Below are 24,893 nucleotides of genomic sequence, written 5' to 3'. Positions count from 1 at the left end.
CAGCAAAATTATGTGTCAGTTGGTTACAGTTAGGAAAATAAGAGAAGAGCAACGGAAAACAAACATATCGCTAGCTGCAAGCAAAGTCAGATATTCAGGTTTTACTTTGGTTGTACAAAGGGACTGCACTTTATTTATCAGAAAAGGGGGGCGTGGCCTTGTTTTTATTTTTGTTTTGTTTTTTGCATCATCATAACACTGCTTGAACCTTTCTGACTGACTGGGCGACATGCGTGACCTTCCCCTCACCATAGGCCATAACCATATCTTTTCATATCCAAACCAAATATAGGTAGTATTGGAGCGTAGCAACGGACAAACAGCACTGGATGGAGAGTTATCACCGATACAAACAGCTAATTTCTTAAGCTAAATGCAAATCCTCCTTGGTTACATTTCCCTGATGGAAACACTCCTCAGACATGATGCGTTGGTCATCAGAAATTTGAAAATCTGATCAGTTTCTGGCTATGGTAATAGGTGTTATTTAAGCGATTTTTAAAGGAAATGTGCATTCAAACCGACTGGAAGGTTTTGGGGTTCAGATGATATTTAAAATAAATGCAAACTGCACCCATTTCAAGTTGTATGTCACTCCTCTACACCCAAATATATTAGTACTTAAAAAATTATTTAACATGCCTCCTCCATTTTGCACCACTCCCTCCCCCTCACAAATAACGAACACTCCCTCACTCTAAGCTGTTGGGAATAAGACCACGAAATAAATATTAAGCATGTAAATGTTAGTCGAGTTGGTTTATTACATTTTCTTGCAGACACTAAGTGCAAAGGAAGAGTTCAAACCACCCATAAGTGTCCACGCAGCACAGAGACAGATCCGGCCAAAAACAATCCTTCTTAATAAAACTGATAAATGGCAGAGGATTGCTTTTAAGGTCATCAAGATCTGGCAGTTGCTCCTGGCGAGTTGGCAGGAGACAAATTAGGCCTAGTTTTCCTTTCTCTAGGTGCCTCCAAGGTATTGGAGGAAAAAAGAAAGTGTACACTATCCACAGGGATGGACGAATTAATCAAAACGCTGAGATAAAAGCCGTTTAAACTCTTGTATGTACAAAATGACCTTTTGAAAGATGTTTTATTTCTGAGTGAGTGACAATTTTTATCCAAATGGCATGTAATAGTTGCTCAAATACCAAGAGTTTTTTGTTAACATCGCCTAAGGGGGGGGTTCAGGTCAGCCATCTTTTGAAAACAATCAACCTTTCTGTTCTCCTCTGAGAGCCGCTGCCCACCTACATTCATTACATAATTAATTCCTCCAACTCCCACACGACAGCCACCTGAATGTGTTCTCCAGGGTCGTAAGCAAACATACTATCCACCTCTGAGCCACTCTCCATGCTCTGTGACAACAGCAGCTGCAAGCTAAAGCCACCGAGGTGCTGCGGCTTGTTTGCAGACCGGCTCATGCACTAATGCTTTCAAATTCAGTATCACAGCTGCAAATGGGACCACCAACATGCAAGGGAAGGCTTTTACCAAAGAGGAAAATGTACTTGACAAACCTATTTACTTTAAATTGCTACAGTACTACATCTACTTCTCAGTGTGCTATAGTGTGGATATTCCCCAGCTCCTTCTAACACTTGCAAACAAGGCTTGTGCCCCCGTTCAGTTTTTTCTTGCGTAACCCTGGCACAGTTGGGGTTAGCGCAGCCCGGAAACATGACTTGGGGGACAGGGCACTGGTGCGTGGCGGTGGTATATGAAACTCTGTCACCTCAGATTAATGTGAGATGAGAGGAATAGGAGGAGGAGGAGGAGGAGGAGGAGAGGATGGCAGGCAGCCATCACTGCCAGCCCTCTCACTCCCCCTACAGGACAAACAGAGGCAGAGCAGTCTGTGGAGAGAATCAGCAGCAGTGAGGAAAAAATGACTGAAGGCAGAGTATTGAAAAAGTCAAAGACATGGCTGGTCCAGAAAATGTATTACTTATTCTTATATTTCCCTTCATTGATTTTTCCGAACCAGATTGTCCCAAGTGATCCAGTTAGTGAGGAGGCCTATAACCAGCCTGCTTATAAACTACTGCACACGTCTTTAAATATATTAGATGTCAAAATAATTAAAATATAATCCAGCTATAGGTCCAAAATTAAGTTATTATCGATGATCTAATTCTCACCGCTGCTCACACACAACACTATGGCAGCAGCTAACAACATTTGTTTAGCGTGTAATCTACAAAGTTTGTCCAAAGTGACGTCTTCAAATTATTCACTTTGTCCAAACAACAGGCCAAAACCTAAACATAATCAGTTTACTATGATAAAGAAAGGCAGGAGATGCAAACAGGTGAGAAGCTGAGGCAAGTGAATGTACTTTGATTTATGCGATTATACAATTAACAATGAGTTTCAGCTCTACTTAAAACTCCTCTTACGTCTTTCTGCTGCAGCCACACTCAAAGACTTGGTCACTGGGTGAATGTGTGGCTAATTAACTACAGGTAACTTAGCTATGACAGGTGACATCAGTGATGGTTGATGCAGTAGCGCTCACAAATTGGCCAAATTCCACTTCAAGCAATTACTGACACTATTTAAAATATAAAAAATATTAAAATATTAGCCTTTTTATTCCCACAATTACAGCCCAGGGCGAACTTATGTATTGACATTAACCTTTTATTTTCATACTCGTCCTGACTAAAGTGAAGTGTGATCACATGACGGGTGTTACTGGATGCAAAGCTAGCGAGTGGAATATGCACAGAATGTACGGGCTGTTTGCTAATGCTAGCTAGCTGTTAACAGAAATTTAGCATAACGTTGCAAGACGATAACCAAAAGATTGTCATTTTCATATCACAAAAACGATCACAATCAATAGTGATATAATCTTTTTATCAATATATTTATTAATATCCGCCCCAGTATATATTATACTTACAATTACTTCCTTGATTTACGTATTTAATTAAAAGCAACTATGAGTATTTATGTAACTAAAGCTCATAGAATTTACCTAATTTACTTCATTAAGTTTATGTAATTGTTCTTCATAAATTGTTTATTTCCATTATGTTCAATTTTACTTTAATAAAGTTTATGTTATTACAGAAATAAATTCATTGTACTTCACATCAACATATTTGACATACATAGAATTTAGAACATTAATTGCATAAATGGGAAATTCTACGAGCGATAATTATATACATTTGATTTATTTACATAGTGTAAATGTTTTTTTCTTGGTTAGTGACAGAAATATTTGACCCAATTGGAAGCAAACTTCATATGTCACTGAAACATAAAACGGACAACATAGACCAAATAATTTCTTTGACTGAATTTAAACTACTGAAACACATCTGGCCAAAGAGTACTGAACACTAAATGTAAATATGCAATGACCAGGGTGTACCATAAAGGAGGCCAAAAAAGAAAAACACATCTGCACAATATAATACAATCTGACTCATGATCTCTGCATAAATGAGTTCCTTTCTGAAGTCTAAAGTGTTTAATTTTTGTCACGACTGCATCATAGAAGTGTTGATTCAACTCTATGGTAATTCCTCGAGGTGTTGGACTGCATCCATTTGTACCACAAAAATATTCTCCTTCTAATCCTAATATATGATCACACACACAGTAACACTAAGCGACATTTTCTGCTGCTTCAGGCTGCGTGCTCGCTTGTTTTCTTAGTGACACATTTCCATTTTTCTTGCTTAGGCTGCATTGGGAGGAATTTTCTGCCAATCACATACAGTACAGAAGCTCCAGAGAGATAGCATAGCAGCAGCGTTCACATGTGAGCACTTAATGACAAGAGGAAGAAAAAATAGCAGGAGAGGGCACTGTAATTATAGGCGGCGTGTTTTGCCTCGTCATTTTTAATTTCACAGGCGTTTCTTGAACTTTCAAGGGTATTTTGCCCTCGACGCACAGTGTCAAAACGTGCCACTCAGACAACACATCTTGTCAGCGTATCTATTATCCTTGGCAATTAAAATGAGCTGAGGGTTCTGACGTGTCAGTGAGGGTGTAATCCCATTCTAGCTCTGTGAAGTACCTCCACTCCATCACTAGGAAACAGTTCAATGAACCCAACACACCAAGAGCTACACAGGCACACGATTAACAAAAATTTCCATAGCGACACATTTCAGACACAACAGAGGCGACTTGTTCCCCGAAGCGACAACTCGTCTCTCCAGGAGGATGGCTCTCCTGCGTGTTTCTGATGGCCATCATTCATAAATAAAAAAAAAAAAAAACAGAGCAGCAAGTGAATGGAGCTGTGAGGAGCAGAGAGACAGGTGGCTTGTGGGAGAGCCAAAGACTCCTGCCAGTCACCCCAGAGAGAGCGGGAGAGGATGAGGGAGGCAGTGGAGAGATAGAGAGAGTCGGCGAGTGGATGAGGTCGAAGGGTGAGGGCAGAAAAGAGGGGGAGACTGTGAAGGAGAGACAGACTGGAGGGCAAGAAAGATGGCGCTGGAAGGAAGGGAGAGGAAGTGTGGCAGCAGTGAATGTGGAGACAGAAGGAGGGAGGGAGGGAGACAGGCAGAGTAGGAGGGGAGAGAAAGGAGATGGAACAACAGATGGATTAGATAAAAAGAGGAGAGAGATAGGAGGGAGAACAGAGAGGGAGAACAGGAGAGAAGGTAAGAGTGATGGATCGATGGAGGGCATTAAAACCAGGATTGAGTCTGGCAGAGATACAAGAGACAGCAGGGGATTGGACAGGTGATGCTGACCTCAGATGCCAAGCATATAAGCAAACAGAGAATCAGAGAGGTGAAAGGCTGATATCAAAATGTGCAGGAAGCAGCAACACCGGTGAGGGAAAAAAAAAAAAGAACAAGGTCTTCCACTGATTCTCTGTCTCTCTGCTATGGAAACGTACAGTATGATTGCTTTTTTGCCGAGCCACTGAAGCCATCTAAAACAAATGGAAATAAATTGAAGTGTGTGAGTGTGTGTTTGTGTGTGAAAGAGAGAAGAGAGAGACACCCGCTCTGCATGAGGTGAGTGACAGGCATGAATATTTAACGCCTCTCGCCGTCGCCGAGGTGACGGCAGCCAGCACGTCACTCCTGCCTCCGATCCATTCACAGCTGCTGCCTTATTGGCACAATTAGACAAGGATAGGGCTCTGATTAATTGAACCGGGCTCTCCATTCAGTCCCTCCAGAGCAGCACGGGTCTCTTATCGGGATCACGGCATGCCGCGCTCTATTCCTCTGAGTGATGACAAGTTGAAATGCTATTGGCAGCTGTGCACATGCACTACAGTGAAGTCGCCACCCGTGAGCTTTGACTGGCCACATGAAGATTCATTACTTTATTGAATCGCCAGCATAGCTGAACATAGGAATTTGCCTCAGTGCAGGGCTTAAATCAAACACTCCACACAAATACACACTATGACAAAGTGTGCATAAAATACATCACACAGCGAGGCAGATACAGTAAAATACAATAAAAGTAAGATAAGACAAAGTAATAAAACACCAGAATCACTGCACTGCCCAGACATGCAGCGACCCCATAATACTTCTATAAAGTGCTGACATGCCAGAGTTTAGGGCTTTAAAGCAAATTAAAACTGCAGTATATCAGTGTATATGTGGTTTAATAACAGACCTGCTAACAGGGCTCCTACAGCTTAAGGCAAATTAGATATAAGACTTTTAAAGACTATTTTAATGCCACTCAGAAAAAAAATTAAGACCAATTTTACAATGGTTTCTACAATAACCAAAACGGAAGGGGAAAAAAACATGGACCAACATCGCTTACTTCAGGATTAGGGGCAATTCTGCCCAAATGTTTACTATAAAATAAAACATGACCTTTTGTGGGCGACACATCTAATATAAAGGTCAATAAAAACAAACTCAGATTCATTAGAATTGGCCTTATTACAGCCAACAAATGTAAAACCATGCAGTGGAAAGATGAACATCCACCTACATCTAAGAGATGGACTAATACATACCATATTAAAAGATAATGTTGAGAGTTTAAAATGATCTGGAGTTGCTTAGTAATATTCTTGGGAACAGAGCCCACAACATGTTACATGTACAAACTTAATGTGTAACTTTTCCTGGTCATTTCATACACTCAATCACTGTATATGCTGTTTTTAGTAGTATTACAATTATCTTTGAGCTGTAAAAGTATTATTATCATTATTTTTTTTTCTAATAATTTCAATATAGAGGGGATACTTGCTGTCATTGTTGTAATTAGTGTCATTAGTAGTTTCATTGTGGTTAATCTATCCATTTTGTTTGACTGTTTAATAGTTTTCTAGTTGTATTTTGTTTCTTTTTGACTTTTTAAAATTTTTAGTTATATATTTGTTTTACACTATGATGTAATGTTTGCTTGTGTGGACCCCAGGAAGAGTAGCTGCTACCTTGGAAGTGACAAATGAGGGTCAAAATGAAATCAATAAATAAACATAGTACTCATCTGTTAACTCGTGTAAGTACTGATTTGAATTGTTATGTTTATTCGAGTCAAGCTCATTTTGTGGTCGCTGCTTTCTCAGTCCTACTTTCACCTAAATCAAATTTTTTAGTTCGAAATTTTATTTAATTGATTTTTATTAATACGTATGTTTTTATTATCATGTATTGCTTTTGATACTGTACTGTTTTAACTTAGTCCCCTTTTTTATTATTATTATATTTTTTGATAAGGTACTCATAATCAGAACTGAAGAGGAGGGTGGGAGGGATGTGTGGGGGCTGTGTGCAGTGAGTGGAAGGTTATGAGGAGGGCTGATCAGGCATTTATGGGATCACATATTTGTTGATATAAATAAAGACAATGTAAAAACAACATAAATGCGTCAAGTTAAAAAGATGTTCTACTTCAAATACTGAAAAAAAAAAACTTTCTACATACATATTATGTCATCAATAAAGTATCCATTTGATTTGCCTTGAAAAAAAAAACATTGTTTATTTGTCATTAGATTGAATTAGGTAAATGTATATGAATGCATCAATACGAGACACATTTAGTAAAGTATCTAAAAAAAAGAATAAAGGGCAAGATATAGACAGTTATTTCATTTTTTATGATTTTACAATGTATTATGAATATCCTGTGCAGTCATTCAACTGTGCAATATTCTTTTCAGTATCCTAAGTTATTCTTACCAACATCACTCTTGAATATATATTTAAAGGAGCTATATGTAAGAAATCTAAAGCAAATAGTCATAAAATCATCCTAATATGTCACAGAGACTAAGGAATAATGTTCATATAACATACTGATCTCGCTGACGACAATAGTACAGACAGAATATTCGCATTTAAAAAACATTTTTACAGTCTTCAAATCATGTTTATGTTTTGAATTTGTGTTTACAAGCAGTCAGTAGAGTCTCAGCATCAGTTACAGTTACGACTAAGCTACAAAAGCTGAAGGTGCGACTAAACCCAAACGACCTCGTTATGATTCCCAAAAAACGTCAAGACAAAACTTGAGGCAAAGCGAGGGTCTATATAGGAGATGCTTTTGAACAGTGGAGACGGTTGAAAGCGGAGAAGAATTTGAAATCGGATGTCGAAGTGGCTACTCTTCTCCTCGACAGGTAAGCTTTAGCCAAAGTTGGCTAACTAGCATCATAGCTAGATGGGGATGGACATTTCGAATACTTTCAACTGTTGATCATTTTCGATCATACGTTGTAGCCCATGTGCAGGTGGGTCATCGACCCGACTGGTGTTTTTGAGAAACAAATGTTAGCAGCACGGCAAGCAGCATTAGCAGTGTCCCGGTACATAGCATTAGCAGCCGGCTCCTCCTCAGCTGTATCCCGGTAGCAGTGGCAGAGAAGCCGGACTTGCTCGAACGGCCCACTGGAAAACTGAAGATCAAGGACGTGGCAACGCGGCCCTGCCACGGCAGCCGCCCATGGGCAAACCAGATGCGTGTTGGTTGCGTCTGCGCTCCGGCACGGCAGCGGAGCCGATAGGATTCAATTCTAGTCAATGTGTGTGTTTCCACCGGCTGCAGCTGTGCTGCGTTCCGGCTCCGTCACAGCTGCGGCACTCCAGAGCCCTCCACAACAGATACGCAGGACTTCTATTTTTGCCAGACGCCGGAGCACAATGTAGCAATTCAGCACAGAGCAGCAACCTCGAATCTGTAAGGGAGGGGGGGCGGACACGACTCGCAGCAGTATTTTGAATTTGAGTGCAGTAACCGTTTTGGCCACATTCTTACATGCTTAACTAAAGACTGATGACTTTCTCCCTGATTTTGTGTTTAGATGGGCGGATACAGTTTCAGAGTTTAAAAAAACTCCTTACGTTGCAGAACCAATAGCAGGGCGGTCATTTCGGTGGCTCGCTGAACTCTTGTGCTTGTAAACATAGTCCCATTAGAAACACGTGTAGCAGTACAAAATGGCTCAGCCGCGCTCGCAGAAAACGCCGTCAAAGTTAGTGGATGTTTGTTGCGTTTGCGACGATACATTCTCGCCAACTAAAAGAAACAAACATAATCTTTTACAAGGCCATGACTCATCTGTCCAGCCGGACTATAGAGGGAATCGCCTTGTTGTTTACAAATACTTCCGGGTAGAAAACCAGCAGAGCTTTTAGCTATCAAAGATGCGGTGCGGAGATGATCCGTCCTGAGCGTCGCCACATGACAGACGCACTGCACCTGAACTTGCACAGACACAGAGCAGCTTGTCCGCCGGTGATGCTCTGCCCAGCGCAGAGTGCCTTTGAATCATTATTGTCTGATGTTGAGCAAATTTAGAAACAAGCAACCCCCTGCTTACAGAGTACAGACTGCCTGCTGCAGCGTGTTACACTCCTCTGTGGTGCGTTTTTGCTCTAACCAGTTGGTTACAGTGTATATATATATATATATATATATATATATATATATACCTATCACATTTTTCACATCACTGTATCACCGTTTAGACTAATCTGATGTTTGTAAAGTCTATAAACACAATGATTGAACAAACATTACTATTTCTTAACCATTAGCGGTGTCTGTAATAGGTAATAACTCAATAAACGGTCCGTGAAAAAAATATTTTTTCCAGCGGATATCTTAGTTACAACATGATTGAGCTAGCAAAGCAGTTTTGTGTTGCTATGTGTGGTATTTATTCAGTTTTGGGAAATCACGATGTCTAGAAAGCATCAGTGGCTGCAGCTGACAGGGACAGCTAACAGCAGCAGCAAATCTAACATCAGGACGTCATCTGTTAAAAGCCTCCCGTTGTCGGATACGACATGAAACTACTCCAGTTAGCTCAATAATGTTGTAACTAAGACATCCGCTGGAAAAAATATTTTCTTCACGGATGAGCACACATTTGATAAAACGGAGTTAAATCTCTCGGCATACATTTTCAAGCTCTCTGTGTGTTTGTTTCCTTGCGGACGAGAAAAGGGGGAGCGCACATTACCGAGAAGGCGTGTCCTTTTCAAAAATGCAAGAGGCGTTGCTTTGTTATCGGCCGTTTTCGCCGGTGTGTTAAACACACTTTAGAAAGGAGTGTCCCCAGACTATCAGAAGGCGGAGATCTCTGATTGTCTGGTGGCGAGACTACATATATTGTACAAATTTTTTATGTTCTTAAATTTAACTCACTACTTTTATACACTGTAATGTAGCATAAGACGTATATTATTATATTTATTTACACTTTTCATATTTTATATTTTTAAGTATTAGTGTTAACATTGTTGCATAAAGCACATATTTTATTTGTATGTGCTTATACATCTTGGTTCTACCTCTATAATTCTCTTTGCTTTACATCAGAGCGACTGCAACATATCACCGTTCCCCCAGGGCTCAATCAGGTATTTCTGATCCTGATTATGATTCTGGAAAAAGAAGGAAAAAAAGTCCTTATTTTTAGATTCATGAGTTGAATGCCATTTTAAAGGCTCAGCATGAACCCTGTGCTCAGTCTGGGGAGGTGACCTCTAGATTTTACACAGCTCTGGTCCATTTATAGCTTTGTTATAAGTGGTGTTATGAATCAGCAGTCTCGCCTTAGACTGTGTAATCTGTATGTGTGGAAATAGTTTTGTTGCAAAGCAGAGGTAGAAAAGTTGAAGAACAGTACCCTCTCCTGGCCTGGAGAGCAAGATGAGATTTTACTCACAACCAACGTGTGATGTACTATCTGTGCTTGAAAAAACACAAAAGACTCAAATTTGGGAACAAAAACAGTCAAGTTAATCAGCACTAACATACTGCTGTGCCCATATTAAGTAATCTGAAATTAATTGAAGAAACAAGGAATAAAAATAACAGAACCAGCTCATTCTCATTTCTTGACAATCACATTCTGCGGGTTTAACAGCAGAAGATCACTGTGAGGCCTCCCAGCTGTGAATGTGTTAAAGCAGCTGAAAAACAGAACTCCTGCTAAATCATTCTCCAGATAAATGCAGGCTGAGAGCAAAGACTGCTTTCATTTAAACATTTCCAGCCACATGTATGTCAGCCTTAAAATGGCACTTTAATGTTCTATCCAATAAGTGAGCATATATTATTATATCTAAATAAAGCTATTAAGGAAAGAGTCTGCCCTGAAGCACGTTACACCAGCTATCCATAATATATTTAATCATATAAGAAATTCACATGTCCAGCCACATGGTGTAGTATTGTCAAACAGAAACATCAAATTTACCCACATCGAAGATAGTCTTTAGACAAAGTGACTAAGACGCAGGTCACAAGGATTCTGGCTAAGAATTTCTGCTTTTACACCATTAAAGAAAAAGGCTAGTGTATTCTATATTTTTATGATGGTTAACAAATCCCATGGAAAGACCAAAACCACCAATAGTTTCTGACATCCCTTACCTGTCTGTGGATCTCAACACCGAACCCAGTGATTCCTACTGAAGACATATATCTAAAAAATAAAGGGGGCCATAAAATCAAAGTTTCATGTTCAAAAAAGGTTCTGTAGTTTCCTAAAAAAGCTGGTAACTTTCTAGCAAAGGTGGTTCCCAACTGGATCTGCCATGGGGTCCACATTTCTCTCAGTCATTAGTTTAAGGTCCACAAAGTCTAATACATTGAGCGTCATACTTGCTTTTGGCCATGTCTTGGACTTACAGCAGTTTTCAAGTCACTTGCGGGCCGTTCAGAGTGTACTGTACCTGCGCCCCACCAGTTGGGAACCACTGTTCTGGCAAACATTACTTAAAAGGAAGTAAATAGCAAATTTGTTAGGGACTATTTTCAGATGCGGATGAATACCTATTTGGTGCTCTAGTTAGGGGTTATATATGGCACTAGGTGCGTTTATAGGAATGATTCAAAACAAACTACAGTTCCCATGGTGGTTGTGAGGTTACATGCCACAATGTGTTTTTAATAGTTTTTGGACAACAATAGACGTCATTGGCTGCGAAGACTAAGTTATATCAGGCTTTGGCTACACAGACAATAGTTATTCAGAGGCTCAGTTCCTTGTTGGTTCTTGTCTTTTCATGAGGATTTGTTGACAACAGGGAAACTGAAGAATATCACCAGCCTTATCATTCAAAGAGCAACTGATACATTTTGCATGTAAAAGTCTGCATCGCCTTCATATGCCTCACTCAACGGTCTGTAACTTTTATGCTCACAATGCTAAATTTCTGACATGACAAAAATCCTTTAGATCGTCCATGAGCCTGCTCGTTGATCGTTCAAGTGTTGTGACCTCTCTCAGAAAGCCGTTGTACTCAAGATTAGTCCTGGTCTTGAGACCGGTCTCGAGACAATTACTTTAAGGTCTCAGTCTCATGTCGGATTTGACAACATTTTGACATGGTCTTGTCTCAGTCTCAGATAAAGAGGACTCTGGGTTTTATTTCAAGACCAGTCTAGACCACAACTCAACGATGTCACTGTGCTTAATGAAGATGGTTAAGTTGGTTTCAGCTACTTAATGTTTGTATTTGTTTGTTAACAGAAAAAAGGGACAATTCTGTAACATAAACTTCATCTCTACGATGCCTTTTCATTATTTTATTGAGACATTTTTCATGGTACACTTTTCATACATGCATAAGCGCAGTATAGCAATAAAAAAGGTGGATAAAGAGGGATCTTCGTTTGTTTTCTGTGGGTGTTTTTTATGAGAATGTGGATGTTGCAGATTCATTTGAGTTGTGCCTATGATATGCATGTTTCACATTTTATTGTTGTGCAATGTGGGACTTGCACTGGTTAAGTTCTAAGTCTTGACTCGCTCTCAAACCCTCAAAGTCTTGGTCTTGTCTCAGTCTAGACACACTCTGGTCTTGATTTGTCTTGACTACAAAAGATCAAATGACAAACAATCTGGCAGACATTCAGCCTAAACTAGTCCGGGGCGACCAAACTGGGCCACAGTGTCAGCCCAGCTTAACTGAAAATAGATCATGCCATTGCGTCAAGATAATTCTATGTCTTAGACAGAAATCTACAACTAATCTAACAATTTGAAACCTGTTAAAGTCAGATGTTAGTGTCAGTTACTCTGGAACATAGAGGCAGAATATATAACATGCACAGGGTCAGGACTTCCCAGTGTCTCAGTACCAACAGCAGCTGAAACACACCGGATTGCACTAAAACCAAAACAGTCAAAAAGGGAACTAAAAAAGAAAACATATTGTCTTACTTTTAATAATATAATAAACTTCATGACTTTCTTCACCTGCATGTAAAACTTCATTAATACACGCTACAGGCTGACACAGTAGTACATAAATCATGCAGACAGAAGAAGCGACAACAACAGAAAGTCACTTACAACTTCTCATTCTAAAATAACTCATAGACTCATATCATACAATTATCCCAGAGTTTAAGAATGTGTTTTTTCTAAGAGGCTACTGGTTGCACAGTTATGATCCAGTTCAACAATGCAGAGGATTACCAAAACTTCCCAACCACTGACAACCTCCCAAAGGACCAATGACAGCCCTCATAACTGAACCCCTAAAAGCGAGCCTGAGGCGACAGTGATCTAGGGAAGCTTGTGTCTCTGGTACAGACTGCATTTTCTGTTTGACCTCCTTTTTTAATAGACATTAGCTGAAAAGTAGAGTCCTTTAAGTAGCACAAAGACTCCGTGAAACTTTCTTATGACAGGCCATGCTAAGAACACTGTCAACTTATGTTTTACCCCAAAAGACATGAGGAAGCTTTTGTGAAACATGTCTGTGTCTGTTACGCTTACACAAAAGAATATGGATACTCTTTACATATTCATCTATAAAGGCACTCTTCTGAACCAGTTGTAACTAAAGTTTGAGTTAGATAACATTTTTATAGAATCTGGATCCAGTATCAAATCTCTTGTTTTTTTGTCAATAAAAGAGAGAAGAGATACAGTAAAATATTCATTAAAGCTGCATCAATCAATATTCTTATATGAACAATAATAGTTTCCTCAAAACAGAGCCAAAGGAGGTTGAACATTGGACTTACATTCACCATGTGGCTAGAAACACGACTCCAAATCCATGATAGTTTTTAAACTTTGTAAAGGCCTGGACACACCAAACTGACATCAAAGAACTAGTGGTGACGAAAGTCAGCTGTAGCCTCACCTTACATTTCCTGTGTCTCAGCCAAAAAGTTGCACATGTACACACAGCAAAGACTACAGCCACCAGCCAACCAGCACATATGCTCTGCGCTGATGTGAGAGGAAATAACTCGCCACACCAGCAGGCAGTGGTAGTCTATGATCGTCATTAAAAAGGGGAACCGGAAGACTTTTGTGATGCTAGTTAGCCAGTTAGCACATTCACAAAATGATCTGATGTTGAAAGAATATAGCATCTTTCCTGCTAGAGAGCTCAATGGCTGAAGAAAAATAATCTTACCTTATGTACCACATTTGTTTTAATCTCACACCCTCTTGACTTCAGTTGTTTGTTTACTTTCCTCACTTCCATTTCTCTTCTTGTGTGCCATGCTGAACTGCCAATCAGAGTGATTTCATTCACCGGTGGGCTCTGCCATGTCCAAAACCTATTGTAACTGTAACCCAGTTTATTTTCTGCAGTTACAAATTACAGATAACCCCTAGCAGACTATACGTAGGTGTTAAAATTTACTGATGTTACCTAACTGTCTCATACGCAGGCTACTGCTACTGGTAGCAATAGCTGATTGTTACGTCCAGCAACTCCACAATTCAGCCTCTAACAACCATGTTACTTAAAGCTACTGTTTAAGAATTATAGAATACATTTATTAATCAGAGCACTCACACAAGAATATAGCACTAGGAAAGTGCTAAGTATTTTTTGAATTTATGAACAATTCTCTTTCAAAATCAGTGGAGGGAGGCTTGCAGAAACAGCAACTGCAGCATGTCTGGTGCACACACCTCCTTTGTCACCTAATGTTACACCCACGTGGGCAAAACAAGTGCAGAAAGAATTTATTTATTCCAACCAGAGATAAATGATCTAATTAAACGTTAACATGGTTATTTAACGCTAATATTTTCCTATTGAACTGATTACAGTGGAGTTTACACCATCACAACCTGATTGAAAATTCCTTCAGATCTGGCCAGTATCTTCCAAGTGAGATGGATACATGAGGCATTTTTACTCTGATTATTAGTAGAATATTAGGGTTCATGTAAACACACCTAATGTCATGTTTGCAGCTTGTTGCACTCCTCAAGTGTCCATAAATAATTAAATAAAATATACAGGTTTTACGTGAGATTAGAGACTCACTTGATGAATCTGGGTTTCTTACAAACCTGGAACCAGTTAAAGTCAGCTATCAGAACACAACCAATGTTATAAAAATAATAATAATAATAATATAGTATAGTGGTATATGTATTGTGGTAAATTTATTGTTATTGGGGTATATGAGGGGGTATTTATAGCAATAGCTATAAACTCTTTGTGCAACACATTCATCTCATACCCTGTACTGGAACCAGGTCATTTATATTTCTTACATAATAAATGTCCCCCCTGAAGTTCCGTAAGTGTAAAACCAGTGTCAGTATGAGTGTGTTCCTGGTGTGTGCAGTGCAATACCTCCTCCTGGTCCAACATGTAGACCTGATTTCCGGCGCTCACACGGAGATGGGGGTTCCAGCGGTCGTGGTGTGGACGGTCGTGTGAGGGGCGGTCGTAGATGGGGCGCTCGTGCGAGGGACGGCTGTAGGCGGGACGGTCGAAGGAGGGACGATCGAAGGAGGGACGGTCGTAGGAAGGACGGTCGTAGGAGGGACGGTCGTAGGAAGGGCGGTCGTAGGAGGGACGGCTGAAGGAGGGACGGTCGTAGGAGGGACGTTCGTGAGCAGGACGGTCGTAGGAGGGAGTGTGGAAGGAGTGGGCGTGGGTGCGATGATGGTGATGATGATAGGAGGGGGGGACGGCAAACCTTGCATCTGGACAGGAGAGAAGAAGGAAGGAAGGGGGGGAGAGGGAGGAAAGAGAAGGTCAGTTAGGATCATCGGTAGGAGGGCTGTGGTGCTGTGACACATGTCCGTCCTCATAACATCAGTGTCAGGTGTCATTACAGTGTGTTTGAGAGGTCTGCTTGAAAGAGGTCATCAGACGTTCATTATAATGAGACAATGCAGCACAATGCTAGAACCAGCACCTGATTCTGGGGTGTTACATAATAATAATAATAATGATAAAGCATCTAGAAATTGCCTGGTTCAAAGAATAGTCTGATATTTTGAGAAATTTGATCATTCACGTTCTTGAGTTAGGGTTAAATGACAAGACCGATGCCACTCCCCTATTTGTCCCTGTATGAAGCTACGTCCAGGAAATGATTAGCTTAGCTTAGCCTGGAAACAGCTAGCCTGGCTCTGGCCAAAAGGCAGGATAGTCCAGCACATAACCTCCCAAAAATCCACAACCTTTTGTTTTTACAATTCCACTTTTGTTCACATTTAAAAATCAAAATATAAATTATGCATCAAAGGTGCTTGTACACATTTTTTTTACCTTTGGAGAGAGCCAGGCTAGCTAATTCCCTGTTTCCAAGCTAACTGTTTCAAAATATAACAGTGGAGAGTGGTACTGAGCTTTTCATCCAACAAACTCAATAAAACAAGGAAACATATTTCCCAAAATGCTAAAACTATCCAAGGGTTACAAGGTTTGTTGTTTGTCATGCTGCAATACAGGGTTGCAAAACAAAATGCGAGTAGCAGTCCCTTCATGCTACACAAGAGAGTACGGAGGATGAGTTGAGGAGTCTTACATCCTGAGGAAAGAAGCTGCTCTGTAGTCTGGTGGTAAGGCAGTGGTAACTTCTGTGTCTGTATCACAGCAGGGTGAACAGGCTCCTTTAAAAAAGGCAAAATACTGTACTGATACAAGCCTTTAAAGGGACAATTCAGCCCAAAATCAGAGACACATATTTTTTCCTCTTATTTGCAGTGCTATTAATCCGTCTAGATTGTTTTGGTGTGAGTTGCCGAGTGTTGGAGATATCAGCCGTAGAGATGTCTGCCTTCTCTCCAATATAAAAAACTAGATGGCACTCAGCTTGTGGTGCTCAAAGCGCCAAAAAAATACATTTGAAAAACTCAGCAGCAATGTCTCTTTCCAGAAATCATGACCCAGTTACTCAAGATAATCCACAGACCTTGTTGTGTGCACTGTTACATAGGGACTATTTTCTCTCTACAAAACTACACCCGCCAAACGAATCACTGTGCAGAAGGAAGCGTGCATTGACCCATGGACGAGAGGCTCGTGCTTGTGACAGCGCGAGATACAAACATTAATCGCCTCCTGCCAGGCTGAGCTGTAACATTAGCTAGCTCAGTGGCGCTAGGTGAGCTAGCAGTAGATGTTATTTTATGCAAACCGGCTGAACCTGCATTTGGCATTATGACATATTCTTGCAAATTAAAAAGGTAGCAACCTGTGCTGACGGCATCATGGTGCTAAATCTAACTTGTATTGCATTATTAAAAGCAATATGACAATGTGATTAATATAGCATGTTCATAAACAGACAACCTGAGCCACTAGTATCTGACAGGCCGTGTGTAATTTATTGCTGAGCCCAGGCCTGCGCCAAGATCAAATTTCAATAGAGGTGTGTTCATTTACTTGAAAGTTCATGTGTTTTTTGGGGTGACGAAGAAGAAGCATGGCAGAGAAAACAAACTTTTTGATGTGAAGCCAACAAAAGAGGTGTACTAACTAGCTGCATGTGCTGTTTTGAGCTCAATCTTTGCCGCATGCCGTGTTTCCATTTATTCCTGTCACTTGCTTTAAAAGCGCCATTGATTCATGAAGCTGAAATGAGGAATTATCTACACAATTCCTTCTTATTTCACAACAAAGACCTAAATAACATGAAAATCGGCTGGTGAGAGAACTGGGCAGCTAAAAGTTCCTGGTAAGGTAAATGACCATCGCTATTAACAAGCTATAGGCTACTTGCTGTTGGCTATATTGTATGTCAACTCCAATTAATATCAGAATATAAAATGTGGGGGCATTTTTTAAGATTTTGTGGGCTTTTTAGCCTTTAATGTATAGGACAGACAAGTGTGAAGGGGAGAGAGAGAGGGAGTGACATGCAGCAAAGGGCCACAGGCCGGAGTCGAACCCGGGCCGCTGCTGCAACAGCCTTGTAGCCTACATGGGGCGCCTGCTCTACCACTAAGCCACCAGCGCCCAAAAATGTGGGTTTTTTTGTATTAAAAAGTAATGTTACCAACACAGGAAGACAGCGAATAGGCCACTCAGGCATCTTTTAAGTGGTTACGTCTCCAGTCTCAAGCACACAACATATATATTCCTGGTCTGTTTACATGACATGACAGAAGAACATATTAATGGATTCAGTGTGGACAGAGAGCTCCAATATTTCGCAATGATGCTTGATCGTCAGACGCCAGTCTTCAGTTGGGACATTATGTGCCACTCAGGGGCTGCTGCTGAGTCAAGTGGGACACCTGTTAAAATTCGGTATACCGGTCACTTTTAATATCAAGCTGCCCCAGTTCCTACATGAAGCTGCTCACAACGAGCAGGTCATGATTTCTGGAAAGAGATTTTGTTGTTTTTAAAGTGTATTGTTTTGTGAGCACCACAAGCCGCGTGCCATCTAGTTCCATTATATTGGAGAGAAGGCAGACATCTCTTTGGCCGATATCTTCAACGCTCTGCAACAATCTAGACTTATAAATAAAAATACAGGTCAGAGGAAAAATATGTATTTTTCATTTACGGCAAACAGGTTAACTTCTCATAATTTCCTATCACTGGTTCAGAGGAAATGTCCTTATTTTCCCTTGCCCTTGTTTTCCTTACCTCAATCCCATCCACACAAACTGTCCTGAGAGAAATGTAATGTCTCACAGGACTGAGAAAGGCAAAGAGACATTTGGGCTTCATTCATATGATAAAGGCACTTCATAGTGACTCTGCAAACACACCCTTTGGATGTGAAATCTATCTCTGTTAGCTTTATAGTCACAGCTAAAATGATAATTGTCTAATTGAAGAAGTCCTAGATCCAGCTCACCACCAAAATCTAATCATCTGCTCCTCCGCCTGAGGCTGTCCTGTCCAGCAAATTTAACAGAAATCTGTTTCCGAGGTTCCTGAGATATCCTGCTGACAGACAGACAGAGAAACTAAACCATAATCTCCTCGGTGGGGGTACACAATTATCTTTGACGTTATCCCTAATTCCGAGGATCAATCAAGAAGATGTGGAAAAAAATTAAAATTATATCTGAGGGCTCTGTGCCTTGGATAATTTAAGAAATTGATCACACAGTATTGGAGACATTAATATGGATTTTTTTTTACCCAGGTAGCTGTTTCACTTTGTTTTAAGTGAAAAATATGTGGCTAAGGACCTTTGGTAAATGGAGCACTTTGTCTTTTCTGTCTTCACTACTGTCCAGGTTTTCTGGCCTTATTGCACTGCTTTAATTTATGTTTTAACTTAAAGCTCCAGTGTGTAGGATTCAGGGGGATATATTGGCAGAAGTGAAATATAATATAATAAGTATGTTTTCCTTAGTGTATAATCGCCTGAAAAAAATAATCATTGTGTGTTTGGTACCTTAGCATGAGCCTTTTATATCTACGTAGGGAGCAGGTCCTTGTCTATGGAGAGTGCGATGTTGCACCACCATGTTTCTACAGTAGTCCAGAACAGAAAACCAAACACTGACTCTGGATAGGGCTATTTGCATTTTTGCGTTTTCGTGTCAGCCACTGTAGTTAGAAGCCCCTCCATGACAAGCAGCAATTTTTTGATACGAAACTGCTTTATTCAGTGTTTTTACCTGTTTAAATCCCCAGGTCTGTTTGTTTGGGAGATGAGGAGACCTCTGTGGATAATTCAGCTCCTGGTAAAAACCTCTTAAACATCTGCATCTTATAGTATCAGGGAAAAAAGGTGAGCACACATTAGCAGGTGCTAGGCTAACGGCCATCTGTGATATGCCAAACAGCATCGGAGAAACGCTAATTGTAAGGAGAAGCTGCTTAATTCTGTGTTTTTACCGGTTTAAATCACCTGGTCCATTTGTTCTGGAGAGGAGGACACCTCTGCAGGGAATTCGGCTCACAGAAAAAAAAAACCCTGAACGTCTTGAATCCTAAGTTATCATGGGAAAAAAAGGTGAGCACACATTAGCAGGTGCTGGGCCAGTGGCCTGTCTTTGACATGCTAATTAGCGTTGGACCCAACATTGATTTGTAACATTAAAGTGCTTTATGCAGTGTTTTTACTGGTTTAAATCACCTGGTCCATTTGTTTTGGAGAGGAGGAGACCTTTATGGATAATTGAGCGACCGGTTAAAACCTCCTGAACGTCTTGGATCACAAATATGGTGAGCACACATTTAATTTATCAGAGAAAAATGGTAAGCACACATAGGCATGTGCAGGGCAAGCGGTCCGTCTGAAATGTGCAGAAACACAGATTTGTGACGTCAAGCTGCTTTTTTCAGTGTCTTACCGGTTTCAATCACCTGGTCTTTTTGTCTTGGAGAAGAAGAGACCTCAGTGGATAATTCAGCTCTCGGTCAAAACCTCCTGAACAATGAACGAAGGAATTCTAAATTTGGAGAAGTTTCAGCTGGTTGCAATCTGCAGTCCTCACTGCTAGATGCCACTAAATCTCCCTATGTCTTAAAGGGATAGTGCACCCAAAAATGAAAATTCAGCCATTATTTACTCACCCATATGCCAAGGGAGGCTCAGGTGAAGTTTGAGAGTCCTCACAACACTTGCAGAGATCCAAGGGGAGAGTGGGCAGCAGCACAACTCCACCTAATGGAGGCTTACAGCGCCCCAGATTCAAACGTCCAAAAACACATAATAGAAACCACAAAATATCTCCATACTGCTCGTCCGTAGTGATTTAAGTGTCCTGAAGCCAGACCAGTGGAAGCACATGAACACACATGAACGTGGTGCCCACGTCTCACGGTCTCGCACAAGCGCACACACGTGAGCGCGGTGTACAGAGAGGCAGTCAGAGCTACAGGCTACAATGAGGATAAAAACAGAGTTCATATGACGTTTTTCGAAACAACTTTTTATGTCGGGGCTTCAGGACACTTGGATCACTACGGACGAGCAGTATGGAGATATTTTGTGGTTTCAATTATGTGTTTTTGGACGGTTGAATCTGGGGCGCCGTAAGCCTCCATTAAGTGGAGTTGTGTTGCTACCTCCTCTCCCCTTGGATCTCTGCAAGTGTTGTGAGGACTCTAAAACTTCACCTGAGCCTCCATCGGCATATGGGTGAGTAGACAATGGCTGAATTTTCATTTTTGGGTGCACTATCCATTTAAACACTGTCCCTTTAAGGAAACACACCACAGATACAGAATATACGGTGTCCTTGCTAAGTTAGCGTAATAAGTCCAGGCTTTTCTCAGTCACAACATCATGTCAACAGTATTTTTGTGCACTTGCAACACTTATCTATAGGTTACAATCCTCTGTCTGTGTTCAAAATCTAAAGGCCTCTCTTGATGCATCTGTTGTTCTAATATTGACCTTGCATTTCCTCTCCCTCCTCTCAAGTCTCCTTATTTATTATCTCTGTTTGAGCTTTAGACATTTCTACTTCCTTTCCATGAGGCGAAAGGCAACAGAACAGCAGCATCCCTCACATGCTTGAGATTATGCCACTGAGCATTTTATAGTTTTCAGATGCGAATACAAAAGCAAACGTCTTGAGGCAGTTCTCTCACTTTATCCTGTGGAATTCAAAGACTCTCCACTCTTTTGGAAACAGTCCAGCGGAATATGGCTGGGAACAAGGCTGAATCAATGGTACTGCTTTAAAACGTTGCTTAATATTTAAAATAAAAAAGACAACAATATCTCCCTATGAGGCAAATCACCACTCCAGCAGCATCAAGATTACATGTTCTGGTCCAGAGGGAGATTCTTGAACTAATTTGCACTGAAAACAAGTGATCTTACCAAGTGAAAACAATACCAAAACAATAGGAGAAATGTGATTCTTGGGGTAAACAAGTTGGGAAAGACTCCTGCAGTGCTTGTGTATCAGTCAAAGTAACATTCCCCTGGTGGATCACACCTCCTGCACCCATGAAAAGCCAAATTCACACTTATAACATGGGTGCACTACAAGGCTGGAACACACACACATCCACATTTTCATACAACCACACATGCTCACAGACAAGAGAGAGGAAAGTGATATTTATTTGACCCTCTATTTGACCGACTGAGGCTCTGCACTCTCTCCTCTTTACAGTAAGCCAGGAACAGTCACCCATAGCCCACAATGCAACACTTCAGCATGTCATAACTGCTTATTTTACTGCACCACTTCTTAGATTCTTTCAGACAGTTGACGCTATGGTGCTTCTTCATCCCCAGCCAGAGCAGAAAAGCACAACAGGCAATCGTCTAATTGTGGCAAAATAACAACTCAGTTGATCTCTCAAGTTCCTGTTTGAATTATGAATCGAGACGCTAAATTATAGATGCACAGCTAATTAATATGGACGATTCAAGGAATGGAAAGGAGTGAAGCATGAAGCAGGTTAATTCTTTCATACATGGACTCACACTTGTCATCTTGCGGAGGAAGGGAGATGTTTGGTGTCTTGCCTAAGGACCCTTGAATCAGAGAAACCCATGATGTCTTTCTGAGGTGGGGTGATCACTCACAACACTCAGCTACCATTCTATCCAGTCACGAAAAGTTGCACATGAACAGATACATCTTTTGTTGTTGTTGGAAAAAATAATGATGTAATATGAATCATTTGAGTGGACAGAAACTGGAGGCTATGAATATGGGTCACAGTAATGGGGCTGCATTAACGGGTCACGATAGCCTCCGCTCAGATTTTGTGTGCACAATTTTTCAAAAGACAGCAAAAGGATGATTCAAGCGCGAAAGGCAGAAGCATGCAGGATGACAAAATAACCTATGGAATATTTGTCAGCTGGAAGACGTTTTTGTTGTTGTATTTTATTTTTTCGCTGCAACACACTTAAATCAGCAGGTGGTGGGACACTTTCCAGAGTGGGATTGTTGTGGGAATGAAGGAAAACTTTGGCATGTCCAGAGCATCACTCGGATCTTTGAGTGAGCTAATGAGATGTCCGGTAGGTGTTTTGACAAGGGAAGCCTGTGACGAGGGAAGACTGGGGAAGACAGCTAATGGCGAGCATTTGGAGTCGCTTTTCTGTTCTGGTGTGGACGGAGATATTTTGTCAAACAAAGGTCGTGTGTACAGAATTATTTTTTAAATTCTCTAAGCTTCTTAAAAACATGTGTATACGTGTAGACAAGGCCTAATTGTAATTGTTGAGGCCCTACTCACACCCTCCCTTTAAAAACCCACAATATCATATTTAATTGTCAGCTTTTCCTTTTTTATATATGTTTAAATAAATAAAAACCTTCTTTAAAACACAGTACTGTTTCTCTAACCCCCATGAGGGTCTCTTTCATTCCTGAAGAAGTCCAAGTGATGCTTGTGGAAGCAACATGGCAGATTTTAATCTCATTTGATGATTACAATTTTCTCTAACAAACAGGACACTCACAATAAAATCAGGAAATATATATTATGGACTACTGTGTGATATAGTGTCAAGATTACGACTGGAATAGATGTGTCTCATCAAAACTTTTGTTACGACCGTGGATAAACAGCTGAAAAAGCATTTTAAGGTACAAGGCTTTACACTCTATTAATATGCTCTGAGCTGTTGCACAGCGGGTTGTTTGGAAATGTTATCTTCAAAGGATACACGGCAAAAACATTTTTGTTGCAAAGGGAAATTGTAAAAGTGTTGTAGTTTGCATCAAACAAAATGTTCTAGCTGTTAGCATCTCCGTATATTTTATCATTAAGAGAGGACGGGGAGCTGTGGTGATCTATCACTGCTGACTTATTCTACTCCTTTAATGCATTCCTCTTCACTACGGATGGGTGTGTCGACTTGAAGCCACACTTTTAAAGCAGATGCGATAGATGCTGAGTAAGTGCACTATGAACCGTCGGCCATTATCACAGGGCTTCAGAGACATAAAGCACTGTGCGGCATGCTCTCCCTTTCTCCGAAAAAGCACCTAAGCCCTTGAATCCAAACTTTGCAACTGTGCAGAGCAAAGTCATGATGCTGAGATATTCACTGGAGGATAGCAGCGTGAGTCATCCACAGCCCAATCTGCACTACTCTACTGTAGGCCTACCTCTCCACCCCCGAGGCTGCCTATTAAGGGCCTGTGAAGCGCAGTGGACAGAATTTCAATGAGCAGACTCATTCTTCTGTCTGTCCGTTTGTACGTACAGGGTGCACATATACTGTACAGTAACGATTTGGCACAAGCAGAAATGCTGAGATGCCTCTTTTCTCCGCTCATCTTCCTCTACCTCACTCTATCTTTCATTCACTCTCTATGGTCGGCTCTCTGTATTTCCCCTCTCTCTGCCTTTGTTCCTCTCTCCCCTTCCCTCTCCGTGGGCTCTTTTCCTTTTTCTGCCATCCTTAGCAGTTTACAAAGAAGAGTCCCATGCACCAATCGGATGACTGGTCAGCCTTAGTCAACGTTGTCATTACTGGAACCCGACAGGCCTAATGTTGATTTGTACACATCGCTGGGCTCCAAAACAGCGCTAAAAATAAAGCTTGCAATATCCCCGGGCCGCCCGGGGCAGATAATGTACTCCTGCAAGCATGGCGAACCAAAGCATCTTACTTTCTAGGCAAGAAAGCACCACACAGTGCACATGTCATCGCCGTGACCTCAGCTGCACCAGTATCACATATTATTGCCTTCAAACACATCACTGGAAAATATACCAACGGCATACAGATGTTATTTTGCCAAGAATGAATATACGGAAGGTAGTAAGAATAGATGCCGCGCTGCACTTTGACAAGCTGTGAGTCAGAGTGGTGCATATGTGCGGTACAGTAGGCTGCTGTCAGCGCTGAGTCAAAGGGGGGATGTCAAGTGTCAGCAGCAGGGTCACAGAGGCCCAGAAGTACGAGGCGTCTCGCTGAACAAGCACAGTGGTCATGCCCTCAACTTCTGCTATATGCTGCGCAAGAGCAACTCCAGCTCATTAAACTAACATTAGTTTTGGCCATGGTAGTAGATTGGCAACAATTATCATTCAGAAATTAGGCTTTGCTTCATCAAAAGGTAATCAGTATAATTTTTCTGCTCCATAGCACAAAATTACCTAAATACATCTGTGGGGGGTTGATAGGTTTGTTGATCAATACCAATTACTCAACGATTACCTCACAGGGTGGTGAGACCTCTGGCTTTCAAAACTCAATACCCAGCTTGAGCAATTTAAAACACTCACAATCTCACCACCTCCCACCACGACTACTCCCCATATAGCTCGAAGATGAAGTAC

The 24,893-nt window shown here is 41.0% G+C and overlaps 1 protein-coding gene across 14 annotated transcripts in view; it reads right to left on the bottom strand.

Moving 5' to 3' along the window:
• Window positions 1-24,893, bottom strand: part of syngap1b (synaptic Ras GTPase activating protein 1b) — a 217,200-nt gene that overhangs the window by 145,719 nt on the left and 46,588 nt on the right. For all 14 annotated transcript variants that reach the window (XM_078171409.1, XM_033641193.2, XM_078171412.1 and 11 more), the window contains one exon: window positions 15,051-15,406. In XM_078171409.1, the coding sequence (XP_078027535.1) occupies window positions 15,051-15,406 (356 nt within the window). The remainder of the gene's footprint in view (window positions 1-15,050; window positions 15,407-24,893) is intronic.

The sequence above is a fragment of the Epinephelus lanceolatus genome, chromosome 10 (genome assembly GCF_041903045.1).
Source record: "Epinephelus lanceolatus isolate andai-2023 chromosome 10, ASM4190304v1, whole genome shotgun sequence".
NCBI lineage: Eukaryota > Metazoa > Chordata > Actinopteri > Perciformes > Serranidae > Epinephelus > Epinephelus lanceolatus.
Note: the sequence above shows the minus strand (reverse complement) of the source record. Positions and strands in the feature narration are given on the sequence as shown.